Consider the following 19,178-nt stretch of genomic DNA (forward strand, 5'->3'; position numbering starts at 1 on the left):
GGGCAGTCTCGGGCTGTCAGCCAGCGCTCCTGGGAGCCGGGCCCTCCGCTGCCGGGGGAGCAAAGCAGGCCCCTCCTGAGGACAGCGCAGCCGGTGCGTTTTCTGTTGGCTTGGACAAACTGCTGTGCGTTTAGCGTTTGTCTGAGCTAACTTTTTTTGGCTGTCAAGAAGTGTACTGCTTCATACAGGCTCTTTAAATAATGAGGAAGCCTCTCTTCAGGCACTTCTAGATCTTGTTTTTATTTGCCAAGCATACTAACTCCTCAATTTTTATTTTTTTTTAAGCTTTACCTGTGGAAATACTAACAGTGAGGAGCCCTCTGGTAGGTTGGCTATTGGGTGTGGCTGACATGCTTGCAATAAAACATGCTTGAGGATGTGATGGTGAAGTTGTGTGTTGAAATTAGGAAAAGTAAAAGTTGATTTAAGGGAAAGGGAAACAAAGGGAGTGAGTACACTTGGCGATCAGGGAAAAGCATCATAGTAGAACAGAACTAATTTTTTTAACAGTAGGGTGATGAAGTATTTAAAAGTAAAGCTAATAATTGAGCTAGGCGAACAGAACAGACTGACTTCTTTGCATCCTAACTTTTGTTCCTGTCTGGTAAAGCCTTTGGGTTGGAGGATGTTCTCTCTTTTTTCCTTCAGTGTTGGATTGGCAGAGGTTGGGAACGTCTATCAGTCTGGTGTTGGTGTGGCCTGGTAGAGGGGAGTAAGTTATGTGAGCATCTTTCTACTGGCAGCACCTGCTTGAGAGGACAGTCACCCTAGGAAAGGGATGTTGATCAGCCTTGGGGATGTTATTTTTTCCCCCCCGTATCCAAAAGCAATACTAAAGTTAATGAAAGCTGAAGAGAAGCTGTACTCTGAGGAAGCTGAAGGCAAATACTTCACAGCTAGATATCAGGAGGAAAGGGTGTATGTACAGCTTTCATTTAGAGGTGTTTTAAACCCAGCACTGTTGAGCTCAATGAGCTGCGAGTCAGACAAGAATGGAAGCGAACCAGTTTTCTGTTGTAGGAATGAACCTTCATCCCTTCTGACACTTGAAGTCTGTTTTACAAGTATGTTGCTTCTAAGTACTAGTAGTGTGTAGTCTTTTATCCTGGTGGAGGTGCTGGGGTAAGAAACATGCTTTGTTTATCCTTTGGAATGAATGGAGGCTGGTTACTTCATGCAGTGATTGATGTTCGTTAAAGAATGGTACACAGATGCTATGAGGCATGGCTAGCTTCAAATTTGTGCCTCAAAGCAAAATGTTTGCTAATCCATCGTTGGTGCAAGATTATACTGTTTAGTGTGTGTGATAAATCTTGGTGGGACATCCAAAAGGAAAGAGAACCCACAAACCTGCGAGAGTGTTTTGTATGCAACACATATGATGTTTTCAGCAACTCAGTGGCTCTAGAACTGTGCTGACAAGAGCACTACTGGGGATATCACTGAAAAGGAAAAAACAGTTGTGTGCATTCTAGCTTGCTTCGGAGAACCAGAGAAATGTGCAGTGTGTATAATTAAAGGATGGGGTTTGGGGAGAGAGAGGAATGTTATGTTTTAATTGTAAAAGTGTTGTGCAAAGAGTAATGTCTTAATGTGGCCTTAATCTGTAGTGTTAGCTACTGGTAATTTCTAAAGTGGAACAACTCAAAACCAACTTGGTACTGAAAGAATCAACACCACCTGACTTTGGGATTTTAATCTAGCCTAGCTGTTAAGAGTGAGCTATGGGGAAAACACTAACAACCCTGAAACTCAATTAGATAGCTTGGGAACAAAAAACATGTTAGTGTTCAAATAAATAGGATTATTTATACAGTTTATATATTGTAGTTAGTTTTTTTTAATGTTGGCAATTTATTTTAATTGACAGCTCTTAACATTTGGAAAAGTAGAAAAATGGCATCAGAAGACATCACTAAGCTTGTGGAGTCACTTGCCAAAACCAAAGTGGGTGATGGACAGTTGAGCTTCAAAGGCCAGAGCCTTAAACTCAATACAGCTGAAGATGGTAAGTGTCTTCCTGAAATTCTAAAGGTTTGTGGTAAACCTCCTGCTAATCCTACACACACAAGTTGTCATAATATTAGCAGTGATGCAAGGGTGATTCACCTACAGCTGCTTCTGTGATAGAGATGTTTCCTTCCCTTCTTGTATCCTGCTTTGACCTGGTGCCCTGGCAGTGCTACAGCTGGCAGAATTGGACTTTGGCTCCCTGCTGTGTAATTCCTGTTTTCTTGGTGTTCTCTCCAAGTGCTTTTGACAGTCACTGTGCATTAGAAGTCAGTGCTCCTTTTAAAAACAGTAAGCAAGTGGGTGACAGCTCTTGGAACAAGTAGATGCTTCAAAGACCTGAACAGAGAAGGGGACTGATATGTTAGTCTGCTGCAGTAGTCCAGTTTCTTCCCAAATTCTGACCAATTTATTAGACTCTTAAGGTTTCTTTGGGGTGTTTTTTTGTGTTGTGGGTTTTTTTTTTCTGGACTATCTCTTGTGCTGGTCTATGTGTGCTTCCCAGTTAAAAATGTCTTGCAGTGACTGCTAATGTAGTAAGTATGTAGAGAATAGGTATATATTCTTAGGTCAACATCTCTGTCACACCAAGAAACAGCATGTTCTTCAGAGGGGTTATTCACTATAGTGCATACTCTTTTTACTGATTCCAAAGATGGTGCTTTTTTTATGTGCCATCTTAGTAGTGCATAGCCACTGAACAATGGGAAAGGCTTTGTAGCTTGGGAATGATAGCAAGTGCCAGTGAAAGAAGAGAGTCTGCAGCCTGCTTGTCTGGCATAGGATCACTCTAGAATTAAATTGTTCCTCCCTGACATGTTTGCTAAACGGGCATCTACTTTTGCCAGTCAGTGGGAACTTCTTGTTGACGTAGCACCAATTCCTATCAACTTTTAGCTTAGTCCTTGCATCTTTGTAGGCACATGCACTCCAGCTCCTAAACCATGTGGTGAATGGTAGAGGAATTTTACTTGCGAAGTAAGGAAACTTACTTTTGCAAATAGGATGGTTACTGGAGAATAGAACTAGAAATAAACTATGGACAGGCCGGGTGGGGGGTGGAGAATGGTCTCTCTAGTGACCTGACACTTTAGCTTAGTTCCCATTGCTGTTTCCAGGAATCTTTCAAATAATGTTGTTCAGCTGTTTTTGCTAAGGGTAGAGTTGACCAAGTATTGCTGTATCAGAGTGTTACTGTGGTACCTATGAAGGCCAACTAGACTTACTTGCTCTTTGCAGCTGAAGAAGTGATCAAGCAAATTGAGGAATTTGATGGCCTGGAAGCATTGCGGCTGGAAGGCAACACAGTGGGTGTGGAGGCAGCAAAGGTCATTGCCAAAGCCTTGGAGAAGAAATCGGAGCTCAAGGTGAGATCCTCAAATGGGTGGTGGTGAAGGGGAAGAAGTCATGGAGAAATACTGAAGGTCTATGTATGTACTTCTTGCAGTAGCCTGACTTGAGTTAGCCCCAGATCTTGCTTGGTGGTCCTTCCCAGTAGGAAGAACCACCGTATGAAACCTAGGGACTTTGGGACAGTGGGAACACTTTCTGCATCCTTAACTGTTGTTCTTCAGAAGGCTTCCAGTCTTAAAGCTGGGAAGCTGTGCAAGGAAAAGCATCTCTGGCAGAGACAGCAACTATAAACAAAGAACTGTGGCAACAAAACTTCATTTTCTAATGGAAAAGCTGGGTCATATCTTCTGCAGAATGATCAGATCCGAAGAATGAGTCTTCAAAAAATGACTGAATAGGAAAGAAATAATGGAGGAAATGCAGCAGGAGGTTTTCCCATGTCCAAGCTGTTTCCTTGCTCCTGTTCTAGCCAAATATTAGGAGGATGCTGTGCTGCTGCAGGCATTGTCCTTTGCAGGAGAGGTGTATGAAACATTCATTCACATTAATCACCCAAGTGTGGCTTTTCAACCAAGTTCAGATTGTTGAGCTCCATACCTCAGTAAAATCTGCATTTCTAATGTATCCTTCAGTTTCCTGCTGTGTTCTCCTGTGGTAATTTTCTCAGCAGAGAAGAAATCCAGCTTGAATGCAAGCAAAAATTCTTATATAGTGTTATTTACAATGTGCATTTCAGTGACTTTGTCCTTACAAGTGAAGTAATTGTAATGTTAGTTCTCGTAGCATTTTAGTACAATTAAATGACAAGCTCAAGGGAAAGCAGACAGTATTAAGCTGTCCCCAGTGATGTAATGCAGCTTGTATGTGTAAACCTCTGTACAGCTGTATTGTCCTAAGTATTTCTAATGGTTTCTATCTGTATGTTTCTTTCTTCAGAGGTGCCATTGGAGTGACATGTTCACAGGGAGACTAAGGTCTGAGATACCTCCTGCTTTGGTAAGTGAAAACTAGATCTGAGACTTCTGACTAATATAACTTCTTTTCTCACCTGTCATGCTTTTTGTGGGAGTATGTATTTTAACGCAGAGCTGGTTTTTCTTTGTTGTTAACGCTAAGTGTCTCAGAATAGGTGAATGATTCTTTTTTGCTCTTTCTGTATGAGGTGGAGAAGAGTTGATAAAAGGCCAAATGCAAGTCCATGCTAGTGAAGAAGCTTATGACTGGGGGAAACATCCTTGTGATCCTATAGATAGAATGGGGACTAAGCTTTCTAAATAAAAGTATATGGCCATCTCTTCCAAGAGCATTACAGAGCTCCCTGCCTTCTTGAGTCCTGTGAAGCAAGAACACAATAAACTCAACAGAATGAGAACAAAATTTATTTTAGCAGTGTAGAGGGGAAAACTCAGTTTGAGAAGTATGTATTTGACCTAAAAGGATGGGATAACTTCTTGGTAACTGCCTTATGGTTTTCTTTAGCTTAATTTGCACAACTTAATCTCTGGCTTTAGGTGTAAAGTTTTATTTCCCCTTGCAGCTTTGCCAAATGTCTTCAAAGTGGAAATTTTTGCAGCATCACTGTCATACCTAGCCACTACAGTGATGCTGTCACTAGAAGTCAGTCTGCTCCTTCCCACCCACTGCCATCTGTTTCCTTACAGATCTCTTTGGGGGATGCACTCATCACTGCTGGAGCTCAGCTGGTGGAGCTGGACCTGAGTGACAATGCCTTTGGGCCAGATGGTGTGCGTGGCTTTGAGGCACTGCTGAAGAGCCCTGCATGCTACACCCTGCAGGAACTCAAGCTCAATAACTGTGGCATGGGCATTGGTGGTGGCAAGGTAAGGGTTGTCCCCTTTTTTGGGAATGAGATCAGAGCCAGGACTTGGCTTCAGACTGCCCTACACAGAATCACAGAATGATTGAGGTTAGAAGGAATCTTTGGTGATCATCTGGTTCAACTCCCCTGAGTTGAAATCAAGGCAACTAGACCAGGTTGCTCAGGGCTGTGTGTAGTCAGATTTTTAATATCAAAAAATATGGCACTCTGCCAGTAAGTAAAATTCTCCTATTCCTTAATCATCCTTGAGATCCTTTGCTGGACTCCCCCCAGTATGTTTGTGTAGGAACCTGGAATTGGATACAGTACTCAGATGCATTTCACAGGGCTGAGTAGAGGAGAAGGATCACTTCCCTTGGCCTGCTGACAATGTTTTTTCCCAAGGCAGCCCAGGAACTGACTGACTTTGCTGCAAGTGCATATTGATAGCCAACTTCTCACCCATCAGGACCCCCAGATTCTTCTCTGCCAAGCTGTTTTGCCCCTAGTTGACCCCCAGCTTATGCTGGTACGTGGGGTTCTTCTTCTCCATTTACAGGACTTTGCATTTCCCTTTAAACTTAATGAGATTCTTGTTGGCCCATGTCTCAAGATACCTTTCTTCTACGTGTTTTCATGGATGCATTTCTGAAGTATGAAAAGCTCAGCTGTTTTTTCCAGGACAGGAAAACCGTTCTATCCTAATAATTAGATTCCATGTCAAGACTGCTACTGGCCTTGGAGTTGAGACAACAGTGTTACCAAGCCTAGCACTGAAGCCTGTTGGATGAAGCAGAAAACCAAGACTAATTGTTATCACTAAGACACTACATAGTTGCCTGTGTAAGAATCAGATGTTTTTAATGGGACCAATGTGTTCTAGTGCTGCAAAATTATCACTTCTTGCCTAAGACCCTAGTGTGCAAGTGTTGTAGTTACAGACAGTTTCATTGTATGCCTTCTGTAGAAGCAGGTACATTTCAGTGGTGACCAAAGTATTTCTTGAGAGCTGGATATACAAAATGTGATTGGATTCTTCAAAATGAGATGCTGAAATAGTATCAACTGCTTGTTTTATCTTTAGATATTAGCAGCTGCTCTGAAAGAGAGTCACAGGAAATCAAGTGCTCAGGGCCAGACTCTTGCTTTGAAAATGTTTGTGGCTGGCAGAAACCGCCTGGAGAATGATGGTGCCACTGCTCTGGCTGAAGCCTTTGGGGTAAGTACTAAACCAGAGCTTCTTGACAGTAAATTGGAGCAAGGCGTGCTTAAGTGCTAATGTTAAAGATAATGCATACAGAGCTCGCCTCAGCTTGGAGGCAGTGGCTGGTTGTTGGTTCACCAAAGTCGTGATATAGTTTCAGCAGTAAACAGGAGTCTTCAACAAGTGCAATTAGAAGATGACTGAATGTCTGGGTGACCCAGGTTTCCAAACACAACTTGTGGCTGTGTAAAGTAGTTACCTGAGGGAGAAATAGGCATCGTCTCACTAATTTAATAGTAGTCCTATTCCTTCTCCACCCTCTTGCTAATAGAGGTTGGGACCATCTAATTCCCCTTTCTTTTCTCCATTTCTGCTAAAAGTGACTTCTGAATTATAATTAATATTATTAGGTGTATTAACAATGATATTGCAGGTTATAGGCTCTCTTTGTAAAGAGCTGTCTGGATGTGATTTTGACTAATTGGTAATCATGGCAGAAATAAGAGTTCTTAAAGACTTTAGAGTCGCATAACGAAGTGATTTATGAGGAATTCATACTGAATGGCACTACCAAAATGGGATTTGTTACTGTGTTTTGTGACATACTGTTTAGTCCATAAATAGTGTTCATACTGATTTTCTTACGGGTTTGCTTCTTCAGTCATGGCAAAATGTACATCTTCATTAGAAAAATACCATATCCAGTGATGTTGCTTGGTCTGTTTCAGTGTTGTTGAACCACAGGTGAAGATCTAAGGTATCTAGAGCAGGCATGCTAGGAGGATGCTATTTATGACTCTTACCATCAGAGCTTTGTGTTAATGTGATGCTTGCCATGAGCCTCCAATTTCACTTAGATTTGTGTCATAATTGTTGGTAAATAATTCTGTGTAGAAGAACTAACGGAGTTTTGAGTTGGAGGAAAACAGTTTTAAGCAAATACTAAGAAGTGGGGTGCTGTACTTTTGAGTTGACGTTTCCTAACAGCTTCTTTTCATCTGCATCCTTTCCCAGATCATTGGGACTCTAGAAGAAGTCCATATGCCCCAGAATGGAATTAACCATCCTGGAATCACAGCACTGGCCCAGGCCTTTGCTATCAACCCACTGCTTAAGGTTATAAACTTGAATGACAACACCTTCACAGAGAAAGGAGCTGTGGCCATGGCAGAGGTGAGTTGTTCGGAGCAGTTGCTTTGAGTTTGTCTTCTGCCTCTCCGTCTCCTCAAATGCAGTCAGCATTAGCACCTCTGGGTTGGTGGAGCCACATGCCATGCTGTGGTGGGAAAGATGACCTTCCAGGAGTGATAGGACACTCATTTACTTGCATGTCTGTACTTTCAAATTTGTGCTGTCTTGCAGACTCTAAAGACACTTCGGCAGATTGAAGTCATCAACTTTGGAGACTGCCTGGTGCGTTCGAAGGGCGCTGTTGCTATTGCTGATGCTGTTAAAGAAGGGCTTCATAAATTAAAGGTATTGTCATCTTGCTGTTCTGCTTTGAATCTCCTTTGCAAATGCCTAGATTCTCATTTCCTGTTTTCCTGTCCATTCTCCTACCACTACTGACAATTTTGAAGCGGGATTCACTTCAGTGCAGGCTCTGTGCTCACAACTCGAAAGCGATAAGCTGTATTGTAGATCAGTGACATTGCCACATCCAGCTAAGGCTGTTCTACATGGTGTACCGGTGATCTGCATGGACTAATTGGTTCAACTCAGCAAGTGCTATTCAAGAAATCGGATAATGGAAGTATCTGCTTTTAGAACCTTTCAGAGAGTCGTGAACGAGGACTGATGTTTCTCTTCATGAACAGCTTAACATCTCTTCAGTGTTTCAGAGTTCATACAGTTAATGCTTTTTTGTTGTTAGGGCATGTATCAAAGGTCCAAATATTTTTAGTTCTTTGGCAATACCACAGGCTTCTACATCAGTATTTGCACAGGACTTGCATTTGACAACATACTAGACAGACCTAAGTCTAGTCAGTAATGTAAGTAAATTAGGATCTGTACGAACTCCTGCCAGTGGTCACAGCTGCACCAGAACAGATGCTGAACACAATTCCTAATCTTGCAAGCTTGTAGTCAAAGACAAAAAAATCAGCTGAGTGCTGATATGTATTTACATATATGAACCTGGTACAGAAAGAAGTAGTTGCTTTGTGGTGTGAGATCCCTTGTTCAGGCTTCTGCTGGTTCTACTGGAACTTATGTCTGAATGCCCCAGGAAAACTTAAGTAAGGATTCTAGTTGGAGGTATTGAGATGAACAGCCAGAAGTTAAATCCTTTTTACTAGAGCAGAAATGGTTAAGGGAGGGTAGCATAAAGCAATCATAGCTGATTCATTTCTGTTCAAGGACTGCTTCCTTTTTGCTGTTAATATTAAATCTCCTTTCAGGAAAAGATTGATTGAGCACCATGTGGAATGGTGGGGGATGGTGCCTGGCTGTTGAGTAACTTCACTCTTACTAGTCTGTCCAAACTATTTCTCTGCTGGCTGTGTTTATCAGAAGTAGTACCATTCGTAGTTTCTTTTGAAGGCCTTAACTTGGGATCTAAGCGTGCAAAATCAAATGTGCACTCCATTTAGTATAGTAGCTACCCTTCTTCAGTAAGACTTACTGCTGTATGTATTCTGGAATGCTCTTGTGAACCTCGAATAAGTGAAGATCTCCAGTCAGCTGATTGCTAAGGACTGAAGTCTGTTACCTTTTACATGAGCGGTCAGAATGGCCTGGTCTTTGTGGCTATTTTAATAAAGTGGTTGTCTTCAGTAGTGCTGTTCTTAACAATAGTATGTTTCAAAATGGCCTTTTTAGCCTATAAAGTAGGAGTATGTGTCAGATTTTGTTTCCAATTAAAAGTACTTTTTTTGCTAAGAGCCTCTTCAGATGAGAGTTTTTCCACGATGCTTGTGAGCACGTGAAGCTTATGGGGATGACAGATGTTAATAGGAATTCTGCAAACAAATGTTCTGCTTCTTAGGAGCTGAATTTGTCCTTCTGTGAGATCAAACGAGATGCTGCTCTGACTGTTGCTGAAGCTATTGAAGATAAGGCGGAGTTGGAGAAGTTGGATCTCAATGGTATGTGTTTGCTAGATCAAAGTATGTTCAGTCTGATCACAATGAAAAACCACTAGGAAGAATGTTGACAGGATCACATATTCTAGTCTTGCAATTGTCAGCATTTAAAAAATGGTACTTTGAGAGTAGCTGAACTTGGATGACCTCAGGACAGGAAGTGGTTAAATCCTGGAAGTTTTCTTAGCCATGATCTCAGCTGATTGTTAAAGTTAAGCAGTTTCAGTACATCTCGTAAGTGGAAAGGTTAAACTGATGCCTATACCTTGTGTTTTCAGTAAAACTTTTAAAATTGTTAATTGAGACCTCAGATATTTCATACTTGCAAACAAAAACCCCTGTGTGCATCTCTGCAGAAAAGTGGGATGACTTTGACCGGTGTTGACTTCTGTTGTTTGTTCCTTGTGTCACTGCATTTCAGTAGCATTGTGCCGTGTGTCCTTGTTTCAGAATTGCTGAGAACAAGAGCTGTTTATAGAACTAGCAGGAAGTCTCTCAGAGACTCTGAAGAACTGGGGGGTTGGTTTGTGTCCAAGCATTGTGTAATGCTGCAAAATTTGTTTAACAACTGTTTGATTCTGATAACTGAAGTTTGCATTGCTGCCTCTAAGGTGTTCTGCAGAAATGAAAGAAATTTCAGAAATAAGAGGTAGACAAGAATATACAGCTAAATCCTCAAGAGCAAACGTATGTGCATCTGTTAAGTCTACTACATTCCTTCTACCAATCTAGGTAACTGCCTGGGAGAAGAGGGATGTGAGCAACTCCAGGAGATCCTTGAAGGCTTCAACATGGCAACTGTGCTGGGATCTTTGAGGTGGGCAGGGTACTAGAGTTTAAATCAGAAATTTTCTGACAAATTTTGTTGCTGCTTTCATTCACCTTTCTGTTTTAAAATGAGAACTGTAACACTGCAGATGGATGTTGGTGTGCAGTGTGGAGCACAGTCACAGGATTCCATAAGCAGGATAAGCTTTGTATCTTGTTTTCATCAATGGACTTATCTTAGTGTCAGTTCTTGGTTGCATTTCTCGCTCTTTGCTTGCCATTGTCAACTGGGTGACTGAAGGCTGAGTATCCTCTTAATCTGTTGTAGATGAAGATGTACTTCTTGCAGTAAGATTTGAGGGGAAGCTGTTTTTTTTTCTTCCACTGTTCCATGTTTAAGTTCCACTGTAAAGGGATTGCAAGTGTGTAATTAATGTAGCGTGTAATTCAAACCATAGTGATGATGAAGGGGAGGAGGAGGATGATGAAGAGGAAGAGGAGGATGAAGATGAAGAAGAGGAAGAAGAGGAGGAGGAAGAAGAACGGCAGCAGCTGAAGGAGAGAGGACAGGGAGAATCAGAGTCACTGACTCCTAAGAAGATAATTGATTCCCAGGTAAGCTTACCTTACAGATGCATTCCTGTTTCCTCAGCTGCAGAAGAATAAAGGAGGAAATGAGATCTGGAGTGAGTCTGAACTTGGAGTGCTGGCAGGAGTTCACCATTCCTGTGTGGGCTGGCACTGTAGTAACAGGGAGTTAACATGCAGGAAATAAAGAAAATGGATGACTAGGAAATGTGTTTTGTTAAAGTGTGCATGTCCACACACGCACAGAGGGAAAGGCTGAGTAGTGATTGTAACAAACACAGGTAGAAAAAGTCTTCCTGTGTCCAGAAAATGGTGGAAACCTTGTATGTGCAGTGCCATGCAGTCGTACTAGCATATTCTGGCTATTCCAACTCTGGGCTCATTCCAGCCTCAAATTGTTTTCAAATAGAACAAATCCTGGCCTGTGTCCTGACCTGTCGTATGTGCCTTTGCTGTTGAACCAATTTATTTACTAGCAAGAGTAGACTTGAGATGGATTCTGCCTGTTTCAGGATTCAACCCCAGTGCCAGCTCCTCCTGTGGACATTGCCACATTCCTGGCTTTCCCATCACCAGAGAAGCTGCTACGACTAGGACCGAAGTGCTCTGTGCTGATAGCTCAGCAGGTAGGTGAGCCAGTGGTCTTCTGTGCTTGATTCTCTCTCAGAATCATTTAATACCCAGAAGCGATAACTGTCTCTCTTGAGACAGATTTGCATCTTCTCCCAAGTGATCCCAAGAAATTTTATGGAAACTGTTAATGTTTATACTGGCACCATAAAGTATCTTGGACAGTGTTGCTTATGCCTTATGATATGGCCAAGACAAAACTGATGTCAGTCAGCTGAAAGCTGTAATTCTTGTCACAGCCCTAGCAGAAACCCATCTGTTGTAGCTGGTGAGCAGTGAACTAAATTACTCCTGATTTATTTTTTACATATTTTTTTCCCTTGTTTTTCAGACAGATACATCTGATGTAGAGAAAGTAGTGACAACTCTCCTAAGGATATCATCAGTTTTCAAAGATGAAGCCCCAGTGAAAACAGCAGTGCAGGAAACAACAGGTGACTGGGCCTTTCTTCACTTCATGGTGTGACCTGCCTTCAGTGTCGAGGACACCAGTGCAATACAGAGTGAGGCTCCTGTGGGCCAGGCCATTGGGCTGTTTTGTCCCTGGCAGCAGGAAACCCCAGATAACAAAGTACCAAGCTATGCCATGCTGTTGTCTGGAGTGAAAGCAGAGATTCATTCTGAGCTTAGCATATTTTGTGCTTCCAGAATATTTGTACTGAGGGAGCCCAGGAAACAGTTGAACAAGTTTTCTCATTGTGTCCTTATTTCTTTTGGTCTCAAGTTTCAAAATGTTAAGGCTCTAACTCTGGCTGCTGTACTTCATCATGTGATCATATTTATATACATGTACACACATAGCATGCAAGTTCAAATGCATTGAGTAGCACATTTGTGATGCATAGGAGTGAGGTCAAATTTGGTGTGCCTTTTTTACATTTCTGGGTGTGGGTTTTTTCATTTGTCAGGCCTTATACCTAAGGACTGGGTTTTACCTGTCTTGGTGTTTCAGAGGTTATACCTCTGTAGAGACAATTGAAATCTTGGCACATATTACCTTCCAAAACTCCTCTAACAGCTGATATTCCCTGAGGTCCAGTATGACCAATCTTGATCTTAAAATCTGTAACAGCATCTCTTTCTGTGTTGTTTAATATGATGCATTTGTTTCTTTTTAGATGCCTTGTTGAGAAAAGCCTTCACTTCTGCCACGTTTAATTCAGATGCATTCCTCACAAGCCTCTTGATCCACATGGGACTACTTAAGGTGAGGAAGCAGGAAAGAGTTAAGTTACAGTCTGTTTAGGCTGTTGAAGACCAGACTGGCTGGGTTTTGGGTAATTATGTTGCCATGGAAGCAGCTGGGTATCTGTGCATGCATGTTGCCCAGGGACAATGGAAGTCTGCAGGTCCAGCAGAAATCACAAATTGCAAGGTTGCATTAGGATGAAGGAGGTGCCAGCTCTTTGTACCTCTTCTGTTTAATGTGTTCTGTATTATCAGTCATCGCCTAAAGATAGGGAGGGCCAGGTGAGGAAGTAGTGCTGCTGCTGGACTGTGGCATCTATAAGAAGCCATGCCCAGGAGTCTAATCTACAGTATTAGTTAATGTAGTCCTTTAGGGAGCCTCTTAATAGCATAGCTCAAAAATGTATATCCAACTACTCATGCCAGATCAGTAGCATTCAGCTTCATGTTCTGAAGTATCTTTGCCAGATACTAAAGTCAAATATGTAGTTACATTAAATAAACTTTCTAACAAGAAAGGATGGAGGGGTCAGTAGGAAACCTGCAAATTTAAGGAGCACCTTTGCCTATTTGTGCTATAAAGCTTAATGTTTCTTGCTGCCTCAACATCTAGAAGCTGAGAATGGAAACTTGGACCAAGGCAATTCTAAACCACAAAATAGCCATGATCTATGTTATAGCAGCCTGCTCTTAATTAGGTTTATAGATTTTGTTCTGGTAATATCCAGCTTGGATATTGTTGACATGCTTGCATACCTCTTAACTTCCAAAAAAAAATCAGTTTAGCCTTTCATGGTGTACACTGGGCTGAACTTTACGCTTCTCAGACAGTTCAACAGAACCAGAGATGGCTTTGTGTTCTGCAGAATGCATGTTTCTGAGACTGCCACCTACTTCTTATCTCATACAGAAAATAGCAAATATGCACGAGGTACAAGTCACAGACTTGTGTTCTAGAAGAACGCTTTTAGACAAGCAACTGGCACTGATAATAAAGCCCTTGAGGAACAGCCATATGATTGTTTGTCCTCTGTGGTACAGCTGGAAGCACATGAGCAACAGCTATTCTTAGCACTGCAAAATACAAGGATCACAAGTCCAAATCCTGCCTGCAGAATGGAGGGCTTTAGTTGGGATGGCAGTGGAGAAATAAAAGAAAAAAACAATGTAAGAGTTAGGACATGTAGGTTAGCATCACAGGAGCACGAATGGCATGTAAGCAGGGGAACAGCAGCAAGGATGACTGTTAGCTTTATCTAGTACATAATTGTGAGACCAGTTGTGGGAATACTGCATCAAGTTCTGGAGGAAGCCTGCCAGAGAACTAGAGATGATACAGAAATGAGTTACAACATAATACAAGAAAAAAAAAATCATGTCATTAAGGCAACTGAATTCTTTATGAATTGAAGTTGGGTGAAATTCTTTAGCACACTTTGACACAGGGTCTACGAGAAGATTTGGCTGTTTCACTTGCAAGTTCGTTACTTTCCTTACCCCATTGCTGTTGTCAATGACTAGGCTCTAATGGATAAGTACTAGAATGTGCTTGGTGCTGCTCTATTTGAGATGCTTGTGCATGGAGTTGGCTACCTTTGTTTTGAGGAACAGTGCACTTAATCTAGTGAGCAGCTTTCTCTCCTACAGTGTGTGACAGCACTTCATTCAACAGAGAATTCATTGCCTCTGTGAATTAAAGTGGATTATATAAAACAGTGATTGCCTGGTGTCTGACTTCATCTTCTTGTCCTTTTCTCAGAGTGAAGAGAAGATCAAAGCTGTCCCAAGCCTCTATGGTATTCTAATGACCTTGAACCATGTGGTCCAGCAGGATTATTTCCCTAAATCTCTGGCCCCAGTTCTCTCAGCTTTTGTCACAAAGTGAGTATTGTACTTGCCATGCAGTCTTCTCCACAGGAGCTGGTAAAACTGAGGTTTATAGCTCCACGCAAGCTCTTGTGTTAAAGCCCACCAAGTGTCTGTTCTGAAATTAAGGATTAATACTTTGGGCCTCTACTTTTTATCTTGCTTACTCCAAAATGCAAGATTTAGAGTAAAAAGTCTTGATCCTAAAGAAGACATGGTGGAAAGCTGGCTTTGCAGCTAACTGGCTGAGAAGTAGAGACTGATGCCAGTCACAGAAGAGGTGTTTTGAGCTTAAGGAAACCTGCTGGTTTTCCAGCCACTGCTTGAGTGAACTATGAGTACACTGGATCCAACTGCTCCCTCCAAATACTCCCTTTGAGTATGAGGGTCAGCAGAGCTCTACTTGAATTGTCATGTTGCATAGCACTGAACACCAGCAGATCAAAACACTGCAAAACACAAAGACTGAATTTGTTCCTAAAGGAAACTGTTCCTGCTGTGACAGCAACAAGGCTAGTGATGTTTTGAGAACTAAATTGGGAGCATAAGTTTTGAAGAAGCTGCTTCTACTGCCTGTGTCTATTTAATGTTGCTACTTCTAGTGTAGGTAAAGAATCAACTCCTGCCCCCACCAGCTTTAGTTTCTTCAGTGTCTTAAAGCATAGATAATGCAATAGCAGCGGAAGCCATATATCTTCTGGATTAAATCAGTGTGAACTTTAGCGTTGATGTGACTTAGAAAAAGCATCCCATATAGTCCTTTCCTCAAGAGAGCAAGGACTTAAGCAGTCAAGGGGAGAAACAGTCCAAAATTGTCACTTTAAGCAAAACCAGCAGAGGCCTGAAATCTGTTTGCAACTCAGTGGCTTTTTGGTGCAGCACAGACCAGATCAGTTGAGAGTTTTTTTTAACAGGGTCCAAGAACAAGGCTTAAGCCTTTCTGATATTCCCTGGTGCAGAGAATATGCTGAAGCTTGGGATCTTGTGCTGATCTGGTGCAAGACAGAGGCATCAAATGCTTATGGTTAGTACAAAACATCAGTGATAGGGGTGCAGTCCAATATTGGTAGTCAGTCTTTTCTTAGTTCTACTGGGATTGGAGGTAGCCCCGCTGTGATAAAAGGAGAATAATTTTTCCAAGCACTGATGTGGCTGAAGCTGTCAAAGCTGATGCGTAGCAGTGGTGTGTGTCCAGCAACCAGCCACGCTAAGGTCAGTTTTGGAAAATAAAACTCAGTAATGAGCTTGTTTACACATGTGCAAGTGCTAGAGGTCCTTCAGGCGGGAACAGTTTGTTTACTGTCTCCTCTCTGGCTTGATCAGGCTAAGAATTAGGCAGTTACGAGCCAACGACCCTGTGCTGTACCAGCTGAACAAATACACCTCCAACTCACCCATTACAGGTTTAAGGAGAGGTATCAGGACTTGCCACGTGAAGTTGGCCAGACAGATCACTGGATTTCTGGTGCTGCCTGCACTGCTGCCTGTGCCTATGATCTTTCTTGTTGATCAAATAGATATGTGAAGTGTAAGGACCCAGTACCAGCCCTAAAATAGGAGTGAAGGAAATGATGGCTTACTTCATCAGGCACTAATTATGCAGAGAGCCAGCTTGATCAAAACAAGTACTGCTTAGTGTCTATCAGCCTCAGCCTTCCAAACAGAGGATTAAAATCACTTGAAGCTGGGAATACAGAAAAGAGGTCTTTGGTTCAGTGCATTTGACCCTTCTAATTGCTTATGTCAGATTCTAGTGCCCAGAGTGGCCTCCTAACTCAGCTTGACATGTCCCTCTAAACAAATTCACTCACAACAGACACTTGCCCCCTTTCCCTGTATCTGAGTATGTAGACTTCCAGACTCCAGGCCTGCAAAATACCAGTTTTTCATCTGTAGATGATGTTGTATGTGACAAAATAAGGTTAAAATTTTGGTCTTAGTGAATTCATCAACAGAAATTCCATTGAACCCAGAGCTAGGGTTTTACTACAATTACAAGAGGGGAAAGTCTCTTTCTGAATGTGAGGCATCATTCAGAGGCAAAAGTTGTGTGAGAGCCAAGAACCTCTTGCAGTAGGAGGCAGATCTGTCTGCCTGCCTTTGGTCTGTAAGGATGCCAGTACCAAGCCTGCAGTGTCCCTGGGGCTACGAAATTCTTGGAGTCAAAGCTTTCTGATTTGCAAACCCCTCTGTTGCAAGGTGTGATATTGTCATAGGGAAGCTTCTGTGCTGTGCAGCATGATGAAGTCAAAACTATAGATAAGCAATGTACCTTTGCGCTTTATAAACAAGTGTATTTCTTAAAATGCTTTCCCTTAAGGTAACAAACATAACAGTTGTTAAATCCTTTACAACTGGCAGAGAGAACGAGAGCAGTTCAAGAACCACGAAGTCCAGATAAAACAGCTACACCCCTCGTCTTTGCTTGGAATTGAGTTAACAAAATAACTTCCTAACCTCCAACCAAACCTCTTACTGGTTAACCTAATCATAGCAGAGCAAATTGTGCTCTGTTTCTGCAACAAATCTACTTCCACTCTGTCAAATCTATGAGTTCATTTGCAGCAAGCTGTTATGCATTTTTTTTTTGTATGTGGTATTTTCTAGGTTTTTACTTTAGGATCATAGTTCCTCTGGGCATCTAGAGCTTTAAAGCTCTTGTAGCTGCCTAGGCTGGAGCTCAGCTGCCTTTTGCTGCAAAGGGCTTACGTCTGGAGTAGTCATTCTTCTCCTTTCTTTTGTGACAAATTGTGGTGGTGTGCATAGTGTTATCTGTTCAAAAACAATAATAAAATTATGGCCTGTGAGCAGCATCCATCTTACCCTGCTTCTAAGTCAGGGTAAGAGGAGTCCTTATCTCTTTTGGACGCAAGAGGGTGCTGTGAAGCCACATGTGCTTTTCCATAATTCAGGCACAAACACTCAGTGTATGTGGATATCTGCCTGTCTGCTTGTGACTTGCTGGTGGTGGGAAGGGTTTTTTCCTAAGGATTTGGAGTGGGTTTTTTTGTTTTTGTTTGATTTGGGTTTTTTTTTCCCTGTTCTTTGCTATTGGACTGCACCTCGTCACTGGCCTCTTTGAATAGTCTGTAGCATGCAGCGGCAGGCATTTTAACACCACAGCAAGTGAGGAGGCTCCTTAGTGTTAGGAGTGAAGGCTGAGGGAAGAACTTGACTGTGATCAACATCAACAGTTCTCTGTTTCCAAAAACGAGGAAGCTGCCTCCACAAAATTGTCCTGCTCGTTGCAAACAGGCCTGGGTCTTCCAGAGATAACAACTGAAATACCTCACCCAGCCACTTGGAAGATTAATGACAAGTTTTAATTGTCCTGTCTTTTCAGTGTGGGGCATTGAATGGCTCTTGGGGGAGTTAAAAGGGGTTAACTCTTCTCCAGGATGTGATTCTGTTAAACCACGGTATACATGGAGCCCTATACCAAAACAACCTCTACAGCTATTGCCTATGTGCTATAAATCCAGAGATTACTTTTTTGCTCCTACCTAGATATTCCTGTCTTTATTTCAGCTCCCTCTTTCTCAAATTGAGTACACCTCACTGCTATTAAGGTTTATTTTTATTTTGCTGTGGTGGTGTGTAAGAAAGGTAAAATTAATGATTCCCATTCTCAGAACAGTGGAAAACACTGAATTAAAATTCTTTGGAAGAAGTTCCCCAACAGATGGATCCAGACTGTCAGAAGTTACATGTTAACTCTGCTGTGACTCTGTTTCCATCACCTGGTTTCAAGGAGCAGGTTATTCTGTGTGAGGTAGACCTCAATATTGCAATCTCTGTGTCAGGCCCCTTCAGACAACGCTCTGCAGCTTCTGTGGGCTGTTTGTAAGGCCCCCAAACGGTGGCCCAGCAAAGCCAGTCAGGTCTTACTTGCCTTAAGAGGCAGGGAGGACAGGAGCTTACATTACCTCTTTTAAAGACTTCAAAATTCCTGAGACCAAAGTCACCATCAGGTCAAAGATAGCAGATGAGCGAGTGAGAGATGATTTGAGTGCGAGCAGGTTTGTCTTCTGTGGGGTCCTATACAGTGAATGTATATGAAAATTCCATTACTGGGAGGGAAAGGGGCTCCCATTCCCCCCTGCTTCTTCCTACCCAAACTTGAGAGGTCAACAATCTGCTGCTGATTTTTGTACCTGTGGAAATAAATGTTCTGATTCTTGGTTGTTGTCTTACTGGCTCGGGCTCGGCAACAGGAGAGAGAATTTTCCACAGAGAGCTCTGGCTGGGAAGCAGTGATCCATGCAGCAATAAGGGAATGGTTTCAGAAGAGAGAACTAAGGGGAAAATACGTAGGCTTTTGGGCATGCAAGCCCACTGTATTTGAAATTATGTTTTATGTGCTCATTCAAAGTCAGATACAAAGTAGTTCTTTAAATTCAGTATTTTAAATCTCTCTCTCTCTGTCTCCACAGACCAAACCGTGCTCTTGACTCCTGTTCGTTCGCTCGCCACATGCTCTTACAGACCCTCCACCAGCTGTAAGAGACAAGAGATGTGCTGCTGTGCCCTCCCCTCCTCACAGGACTGTCATCAGCAGAGCTGCATGCTGGGAGAGGATCCTGGAGCCCACATGGACATGCTGTCCTTTCTTTTTTTTTTTTTTTTCTTCCTTCCCTGTAGGAGTTTTGTCCTTCCTTCTGCTTCC

At 42.2% G+C, this 19,178-nt stretch overlaps 1 protein-coding gene across 1 annotated transcript; it reads left to right on the top strand.

The window, feature by feature from the left end:
- Window positions 1-1,874: 1,874 nt before the first annotated feature.
- RANGAP1 (Ran GTPase activating protein 1) lies at window positions 1,875-19,015 on the top strand. The gene is made up of 15 exons (XM_010183877.1): window positions 1,875-2,008; window positions 3,250-3,377; window positions 4,300-4,359; window positions 5,025-5,204; window positions 6,267-6,401; window positions 7,401-7,559; window positions 7,749-7,862; window positions 9,376-9,475; window positions 10,205-10,289; window positions 10,699-10,855; window positions 11,341-11,454; window positions 11,790-11,892; window positions 12,577-12,665; window positions 14,406-14,527; window positions 18,946-19,015. The coding sequence occupies exons 1-15, from the start codon at window positions 1,897-1,899 to the stop codon at window positions 19,013-19,015; spliced, it is 1,728 nt and encodes a 575-aa protein (XP_010182179.1). The 5' UTR covers window positions 1,875-1,896.
- Window positions 19,016-19,178: the final 163 nt, after the last annotated feature.

Source organism: Mesitornis unicolor, unplaced genomic scaffold (genome assembly GCF_000695765.1).
Source record: "Mesitornis unicolor isolate BGI_N332 unplaced genomic scaffold, ASM69576v1 scaffold33334, whole genome shotgun sequence".
Taxonomy (NCBI): Eukaryota; Metazoa; Chordata; class Aves; order Mesitornithiformes; family Mesitornithidae; genus Mesitornis; species Mesitornis unicolor.

Bases quoted from the DNA above. Each gene is read 5' to 3' on its own strand.
- RANGAP1 (XM_010183877.1), top strand. From the start codon at position 1,897: ATGGCATCAGAAGACATCACTAAGCTTGTGGAGTCACTTGCCAAAACC. The intron at 9,476-10,204 runs GTATGTGTTTGC...CTACCAATCTAG, and splicing joins GGAGAAGTTGGATCTCAATG to GTAACTGCCTGGGAGAAGAG. The intron at 10,290-10,698 runs GTGGGCAGGGTA...TTCAAACCATAG, and splicing joins ACTGTGCTGGGATCTTTGAG to TGATGATGAAGGGGAGGAGG.